Source organism: Pygoscelis adeliae, unplaced genomic scaffold (genome assembly GCF_000699105.1).
Source record: "Pygoscelis adeliae isolate BGI_AS28 unplaced genomic scaffold, ASM69910v1 Scaffold66, whole genome shotgun sequence".
In the NCBI taxonomy this organism is placed as follows: Eukaryota; Metazoa; Chordata; class Aves; order Sphenisciformes; family Spheniscidae; genus Pygoscelis; species Pygoscelis adeliae.
Genome location: NW_008825167.1, coordinates 7,783,756 through 7,793,035, shown reverse-complemented (window position 1 = coordinate 7,793,035; position 9,280 = coordinate 7,783,756). Strand labels below are relative to the sequence as shown.

The 9,280-nt window shown below is 38.0% G+C and overlaps 1 protein-coding gene across 1 annotated transcript in view; it reads right to left on the bottom strand.

Annotated features, from left to right (window-relative positions):
- Positions 1-2,913: 2,913 nt before the first annotated feature.
- The window catches only part of DOK7 (docking protein 7), a 68,855-nt gene continuing 62,488 nt past the window's right edge, over positions 2,914-9,280 (bottom strand). The window contains exons 10-11 of the mRNA XM_009328885.1: positions 6,053-6,205; positions 2,914-4,372 (exon numbers count right to left, since the gene is read on the bottom strand). Of these exons, the coding sequence (XP_009327160.1) occupies positions 4,236-4,372; positions 6,053-6,205 (290 nt within the window). The 3' untranslated portion in view covers positions 2,914-4,235. The remainder of the gene's footprint in view (positions 4,373-6,052; positions 6,206-9,280) is intronic.

Below are 9,280 nucleotides of genomic sequence, written 5' to 3'. Positions count from 1 at the left end.
CAGCATGGACTTGGTTGGTTTTAATCTGTAACCACCTGATCATCACTGTCCTAAGCCTCGGGGTGAGGCTACCCTGAAGCCTGTCATCTTTCAGGGAAAGCATAAAACTGAACTCATTAGAACCCATCCAAATTTAAAAAAAAAGGGCACTTTTCCTTAATTCTACTCACCTACGCTGAAAAGACACACCTTTACAGAGCTACTCCTTGCAAACATCCATTTAATAACTTCTAATTCTTCCATCCTTACTCTGTTTTGTTTGTTCTTATTGCTGTATGATGTTAAATGAACATTTTCTTTCAACCTAGACTGCAAAGTAATGTTTGTATGACTGGCCAAATGAGAGCTGAGCATCTTCCCAGATAAAGGGTGACATAAAAACATAACAGCACTTTCATCTGAAAAAATGCATAATTTTAACAGAAACGAGTGGCTCATAACCCATAAAATTCTGTGTCTTCTTCCTGTGGTCATTTTAGCAATAGTATGTGTGTTGTCCCAGACAAACTAGAAAAGGTGCTTACCAAAGGGTGCATGTCTCAGCATCTCATAAAAAAATGTAATCACTCATAATTCAAATTCGGGTATAGTTTTCCAAGGTGCAGTAATTAAAACTGTTTTGTTTACAGCAGAGAGGAAAACGAGGAATTTTTCCGAGCTATTTGCTAAAAACAATTCTTGGGGCAGTTTTTCACACATATTTAGATGCCTAAAGACACCTACTGGCATTTTCCACGCTTAGGTGCCAGAGCACTATTAAAACCCAGACAACTATTTGCATTGTTGGGCAATTAAATGCCTCCAAAGTCCAGCCCTCCATCCTGCAGCACATGTTAACTTGGAGAAATTCCATCACCCAAATACTCACATATAAAAATGTTCCATAACAGCTTATGAACAACGCCATAAAACCCACTGAAGTGGTAGCTACATTTGGCAGTAAGCTACTGAGTAGGACTATCAGAAAGAAAGAGGTACGTACACAACATACCAACGGTTATGCCCAAAAACTGCACGTGCTGACGGTATGTTTTCTCATCACTGAGAGCACTTCTGCTGTGTTAAAGTACTTCAAGAACATCTTACAGAAGTATCAGCCACATCACTTTGGTTTGTTCGTCTGGTAATTAATGACTCATGCTCCTGGTAAGGGCAGGAGGAGATCTGACTCTGGTAGAATGTGAAATTAAAAATGAGCAAAGCCTTCATTTTTACCAGCAGAAGTTACGAGTCACGCTTATCCCCAAAAGCGTGGGAGACCTTTTGCTTTTTTTGCAGAGAGCTCTGGATCTGGAATCATCCTATAGCAATCACAAACTGTATTTTAGATCACTTAGGCACAAGTTTTATGCAAGGCATGTGAATAAACCCCTAACTCTTTGTACATTAACAGCAGTACTAGAGTTGACCCATGGAAGCTACATGGTGAGCACAGGCCTGCTCACAGGATTATGGTTTGACTTCCTTTTTCCCCAGTTTGCTACTGGAAGTTGAAGGCACATTATTTTATTTATTTAGGAAAAAGGTTTTCCATTTCTGTAAGTTCCTGTTGTTCAAATGTGAAAACTTTAGTTTCTTCAACAGAGATGTCAAGCCTATAACTTGACAGGAAGGCCTGCAAGGTACTACAAAATCAACAACCAACCAGTTTTTAACAGATGCAACAGTAAGGTTTGGCCTCCTGCTTCAGCATCCTAAACATACTTTAGAGCATGAGAATATGAAGTGAATTTAAAAAAGAAGTGAAAGTCATCTGTTCTATTTGTCCTATTCAGGTGAAGTAAAAAAAGGAAACAGAAGCCTAAAAAGTAAAATACTTCATTTGTGGAAAGCCTTATAGGACAATTATGTTGACATTAACAAAGTCTGTAAGTACAAATTTTTATCCAGCCATCTAGCTAATCGTAGCTGAAGTTACTATGACGTACTCAAATGCATGTGCACGGAGAACCATGTGCACGCACAGATCCACAGCCCTGTTCAACCTGAAAAACATATTTTTAAAATTGTGACTCCTCCTGTAAGGCCAGCAGCAATCTGATGACTTTTACTATTGTGTCAAATCTTCACCCATGCTGCAAGTCCAGGATTCAATGCAAACAATTTTGAGCAACGTACAGAAAGGCAGCCTTTGCAGACAACCTGAGTAATATATTTTCCTGGTAAATAGATTTTTACGATAGAAATATTGCAGCTTCATTGTATATCATGATGGAAAACACTGCATTTCATGTGCATCAGGCAAGCTATGCTCATTTTAAATATTAAATATAAATAGGCACATAGCAAGAGATTGAACCCTGCAAGTCCCCCAGTGGAGGATCCTTAATTGAATAGCAGTTCAGTTACATAAACCTGGTCCCAAGGAGCTATAAGTCCGGGCCATTCCAGTTGTACTGAATATGTGTTTACAAAGCAGATCACCACTGTCCATTTGTCAAATAAGAAAAATCTTTCAAACTGGGAATCTCATAAGAAATATTTCTTTTCCCTTCAGAAATATGCTAGGCTGGTAAACAGAAAAGTACATCTGAGCACAGGACAGATGACAATGGCAATTGTCAACTCTCAAACACATTTTTATTTATTTGAGAGATTTCTGATATTTTACATTACTATTGAGGCTACATTGAAATAAATTTGTAGGTTAAATTCTGCCTCAAAAACAGACACCCCCCTCTCCTTCCAAGTCACCTAGTGAAACCCTCACTGGCACAAAACTTCCACTCACCAATATAAATAATAATGCATATCTGAAAAACAGAATTGGGCTGTGATATTGTATCTTAAGAGAACACAGTCAAGAAATAATAACACCCAAGATTTCAGCCCCGATAACTTCTGGAAGCCAAAGCTGATATGTTATCACAGGCCAAAATCTTTTCTTCATAAGTACACTGCTTTGTTAATGTAGTGTCACTGCCATAACATTTTATTTAAATAACATTTTGTATCAGGGCAAATACACAGAACACAAGAATTGCATCGACAATGCAACACAAGAAACTAAGTCAAGTTTTGAATCACAATCTCAGGGTACAAAAGCAAGATGTCAAACACTTGTCGATAAACCTATATTACAACATAGCCTGCTGTGCCTCAGTTCTGTAGCATCTCTGAAGACATCATCCTCTTTCTTCCACAGAACTGTTTTTATGCTATTTAGGGACAGCAGAGAACTATTCAATGAAAGTTTGAGATTCAAGGTGGATGATCTGCTTTTGATGCTGGTTTACATTAGGGAAAGTTTTGGAGATACAAATAAAAGACTCAATTTTCAAAAGTGAATGTTTTTTTTTGAGTACCTTGATTTTAAGATATTCTGTATGAGAAACCTGAGACCTGATTTTCAAAGTGATATGTATTTTCAACTCCAGGAAAATTGCTAAGAATTATGGGTACTCAGCAACTATGAAATCAAAGCCTATGGTTTGACACAGGGTTTTTAACAACAGAGGCAACCAAAATGTCCCTTTACATTACTTCGGTTTATAGGCATAATTAAATTAAATAGCTTGTTTGTGTGTGCTCTTGACTGTATGCATACACATATGCATCCCTGACACTGCAGCTTTTAAATCTGAGCCACTTTAGCCAAAGCTACGGAACCCTTGGTGAGGTATAAAACTGAATTACCCATAGGTAAAGTTAAGCACGTCCATAAATAAGCATATAAATGGAACAAAACTTTGCCTGCAAAAAATCAGGCACTGAATTTCTTGCTTTTGTAAGAGTCCATTAATATATTAATAGAGGTTTTATGTATTTTATACACTTAGATATATACAAATATTTTATCAGTAATGTGTGCTTACATACATACATATGCACACATGCAAACATATGTGTACACTTACCACGCACACACTCACATTCCCTTATCTGCACACATTCAAGTTCTTTATTTTTAAAGAAAATGCCACCATTTAATAAACACTGGAATTGGTTCCAGGTTCTCCAGGATTTTAGAGTTATAGAAAAAGGTAACTTACATCTGTCATTGCATATGAAAAAAATCAGGACTTTACAACCAAATTAAAATAAAAAGAAAGACCACGCACACCCCTCATGCTACCAGCTTTCCAATTAGGAATCAAGATTTTGGAATGAATCTGGTATAAATGCAATAAGCAATGGCAGCTTTTTGTATGAGCGTTTTTTACAATAAATATGAATCTTTTGGAAGATAAATTAGTACCAATTTATGGTGAGCAAAAAGTTCTTTCCTAGACAGGTCATTGCTGAGCCCCTTTCTTCTTCTGCTCCAGCTCCTGCAAGCGTTCCTCCCGGCACTGAGCATGCTGCGTTCCCACTTTGTGGGCTGTCTCGGTGGCTGCAATGTCAATCTGTGCATATCGGGATGATCCACTCCCTGAAATACCAAATGAAATCATGTAAAAGACTATATCCCTCACATATTCCTGGGTAAAACTGACTCAGGGTTAAGCTATTGAGACACTTCTTCCACAGATTTCCTATACGATCTTGGTCTGGTCTTAAAGCAAGCTCTGTAAAGGGAGTAAGGTGATAACCACAACTTTAAAAAAAAAAAAAAACAAACTCAAAAGCTTTGTTATCTATTTATTTTAACTATCTGGTTTTCTTCAAATAAGCAAATGAACCACTTGTATTTCTGCCCCAGGTTTGAATCTGCACCCCTACTCCTTCCCTGTAGAAGACAAAATGGAACTCAGCTCTCCCACTTCTGGGAGGCTTCATTAGCAGGCTACTAGCAAGTAAATGAATAACACCCGGTATTTGCAAAGACAACACCATTGGTAGGGCAGCTGGGAGGGATTCCTCTTTGTTTGGATTAGGCACTCTGTCAATGTTTACCAGATCAACCACCTTCAGCCTTAGCCAGAATGACAATTTAGTCCAATAATTGGCAATAAGGGAGATAAAAGCTGCTCAGTCTGTTCAGGAGCAGAACAGTTCTGCATGGGTGCAGGCATAAAACTCCAGAGGCTGGGAAAAGTTTAGTATGAAAAAAAAAAATATTTATGGTCATTAAAGGCACCTTCAAAGTTATACAAGTTGAGCTTGAGAGGGTAGTTGACATTTAGGAAAGTTTATGTCCGTTTATGGAATTTGGCTCTTCATTCTTAATGCCTTGGTTCACTGTCTTTAAAATGAAGATAAAACATCACTTTTACATCTCAATAGGGTGTTGTACAGGGAACTACATTAAAGCCTGGGAGAAGCTTAGAATTACTTAACTACAGCCATATAAACATTAAAAAAAAAACAATGGGAAAAGTGCTACCATTTCAAAGTTAATAAACTTGCTGAAATTAAAAGTATAAAAAATTAAAATCTCAATAGCTGAAAACTATACATGGAAAACCCATTAATATCAAATGTGAACAAGTAAATGTCAGATCCTGATTAGGGGCTTTCTGTAAGGAGGAATGCATCTCTAAATAACACTACATGGTACTGGTAATGCATGTTTATGTGCTATTTGTCCTAGTTAAGCACTAGAAGTAAAATACCCAGATCCAGACAAAAGAATAAAATACAAAAAAAAAAAAAAAATCAAGTACTTGGGCTGCCTTCCTCTCTGTAGCACTTTCTCACATCCTCATGGAGAGCAGATAGAAGAACGCTGTGTTCTATTCTTAAGCATTTGCTGCATGGCTCCAGAGCCAGTATCTTCAGGAGCAAGCCCTGTACACCTACACCCACAGCCCTGTTTCTGAAGCCAAGCAAGAAAAATTAAGTAAGCGTAGTCCTAATACGTGCGATGAAAATCTTGAGAACACGAAGCAAATTACTGTCTGTCAAACTCCACAGACACAGAAATGTTCACTTTAGAAGGAGTGCGTATACAATGTGCCTGTCAGAAGGATGCAACATCTTATAGAACCTCATTACTTAAAAATCTTTTCCAAAAGAGTTGGCGATTACAAGAACTGCCTCACAGATGTACCAGGGTTCAACTCTGTTAGAAAGAGCCTATGGGTAGATGAGAAATTAAGATTCCACATACCCCATACATTCTGCATTACTGCATCCTTTGCTGTTTAAATAGTATTGTAGACTTCCTTACCTCTTATGCTTGTGGTAGGTTCTTGAAGTTCCAATTCCATGTAATGAAGCTGTTTTTTGGAAGTAGGGCTGACAGGAATATTAACATAGGTGGCTGCCTCGCTGTGGGGTCGATCTGATGCAGGGACATCAGCTGAATAAGCTACTGCCCCTTCTAAAATAAGTAACATGTTATTGTAGACACTGTTTGCAATGACCAATGATCCATTTCATAAAAACACACTGTCCCCTCAAATATTCTGAAAGCAAACATTCAGCAGCAACAACTCAACTTGCCAAACAGCTTGTGGATGGGACATGAGAAGATTAAGGTTTCTACAGGAAAGATCCTCAGAGACTGATCAAGTCAGGATCTGTGCAGAAGACCACAGACCACAGCCAGTGATCTCACTGTGTTGTGACGGAAAGCAAACACCATGTAGAAATTTTCAAACAGAAGCAATGTATGCAACACGACCTCACAAGGCTTTCAGCTCTAACTCAGGTTAGTAAAGCCTAATATGAAGCAATCTGCTCTAGGCAGATATGGACTATTATATCATCCACAAGAGAGCAACCAAAATCACTAGAAGTTCAGAAAGTATGTCCTGAAAACAAGGACTGAAGAGCTGTTTCAAGCAAGGGGAAGGCAAGCTTGAAGAGACATTGACAGCTTCCCTGTGCCGAGTTGAAAAAGACAGGAATGATGCCAAGTGGGGACAGACCAAGTAATAAAAGACTTCAATTGCAGGAAAAAAGTAGAAGATTAGACAGTGGGAAAACCTTTCTAATAGTAAAGATCACAAGAACATTAGAGGAAACCCCACAGAGGCTGAAGAATTTCTGCACCTAGAAATTTATAAAAAAGACTAACATCTACTAGGAAACAGTTTTCTATAAAGTGATTCTGACTTAAAGACAACTTTTCTGTCTACTGGATGAATTCTCAAGACCTCCTCTAGCTCTACTTTCAATTATTCTAGTCTCGTCAAGTGAAACTAAGAGAGAAGGTACAAGGTTCCTTTCACTGGACCAGTGAAAGGCATTTCAGCCTTCAACCCCTTCCTGACATCAGGCACCTACACTTAGTTTTTCAATCCATGAATACCAAGGGACTTCCCAGAATTACCTGGGCTACAGGAGACTCAAATACAAACCTGTATTCTCTCTGTGCTTAGGCAAGGCTTTGAGTCACATTTTCATTGTCCTACTCAGCAGGCTAGTAATCCCCTGCCTGTCCAGTCCAGTTCAAGTTCTTACCCTTAAACACCCTCAAGTTCTCCCTCTCCCTGAAGCTCTCCCATTAAGCCCTTCCTTGTCCCCACATAAAACTCATATCGAAACTTTTTTTTGTCCAAATCACTGCTTTTCTGCCCATTCAGACACTGATGAGATGTGAATGGAGAGGCAGTAGGTGATCAAGGCTTTTATAGCACAGGAGAGAATGACTTCTTATATCCAACCAACAGCAGCTGTGAATAACCAGTAAGGGGAATTTTTCTTCTTCTTGGGCTGTATTATGAATAGCAGAGATAACTCAAAGTCAGGCAACAGTAAGAGTTGTCAGAGGTTACAGCAGGTTCCAGGATAATGGAATTTCTCCAGGCTTAAACTATTTAAATCAAAGGATTTAAATCCAGTCCAAAATTTTAAAAGCCTGGAAAGTTTCTGACAGATTTTCATAAAGAAAACATGGGAACATCCACGAAGTAACCAAACATTTTTCTGGCCATCAGACTTCAAGTTGTTGTTCCAAAGCCAGGTGTTAGGAACAAAATGAAAAGGGGAAAAAAAAAGGATTTAAATCCAGTCCAAAATTTTAAAAGCCTGGAAAGTTTCTGACAGATTTTCATAAAGAAAACATGGGAACATCCACGAAGTAACCAAACATTTTTCTGGCCATCAGACTTCAAGTTGTTGTTCCAAAGCCAGGTGTTAGGAACAAAATGAAAAGGGAAAAAAAAAAAAAAACAAACAAAAAGAAGAAATTTCTGTATCTTCATCAAACGTCATTCTCAGAAATTATTCCTAATTATTCTGTCTAAAGTATTTCAAAGGAATTTGGCCTGACTGTGCCAAAAGGGATTCAGCAGAACCATAGCATTGAAAACCTGCATCCCAAATAGTTAAAGTTGTAAGCAAATTACAATCTTAAGGACTGATACAGAGTCATGAATAGTCATGAAGGAAAAGATAAAGTCTTTCTATACACTGTTAAAGTGATGTAGCAGGAGTTTAAGTGAAGTCTCCTCAAAGCTAGCTAGCATGAAAACTAGCAAACTTCTCTGTAGAGCTAAATAGTTGAAAGGTTTCAGGAAGCTGAATGTCATACCTGATGCAGACAAGCCAAGTGATTTTCCTGAGAACTAAAAAAGCACACTTATATTAATTGGTGGGGCTTTGTGCAAGAAAAGCAGAAGTAGTACATAGAACAAAGAAAACCCTGGCAACAATCAAATATTCTTGCTATAACAGTGCAAAGGAAAAAAACAAACCAAGAACAAAGTTGGGCAAACTGGAATGGAAGGAAAGGAAAAGTCCTATGTTGTTTAGTCTGTGCTGTCTTAACAGAAACTGTGCTTTCTTTGTAAACATAGAAATACTTGGCTTTTCATTTTTCCTTCAAATAAAAAAAAAAAACCCTCATTAGACACTAAAAACTGGCTTGTATTTGTTTGAAGAGAAAGGTTTATTTGAAAAGCACAAGACAGTCAAAAGCTCCTACTAAGAAAACAAGGCACACACAGAGAGCCATGGACAAAGACAGTGCTTTCAGCAGTCTGTTCTGAGTGGACAGAGGTAGAAGATGCTTACAAGAGGGGTCAGAGGACCAGTATTTGAGATCATTATGGAGGGAGAATTTGGGAGAAAAACAGACCAAAATGCACAGTTGCAACATTCTGAAAGAATCATGATTGCTTGAAGAGAAAGGGGGAAAAGGTAGGAAGGAAAAAAAGATAGTTAAGCAAATAATAGAAGAAGAGTAAAAAAGAGAAAATGCAGTGGCACTGAAATGAGGGGGAAAAGAAAGGAAAAGATAGTATAATTGGGGAGAGAAGAAGAAAATTATATTTGAAACTGGTGTTCTAGCCTTTCTTTCAGCCAGTGTTAGTTATTCATATTTTCTACCCTATGTAGGCACCATTCTCAGAAACGTGCGATAAATAACGCAGAAAGAAAACCAACACCATAAACACAGCCCCAAGATAGGCTCATATGTGTATAGAATCATAGAAGTATAAAGGTTGAA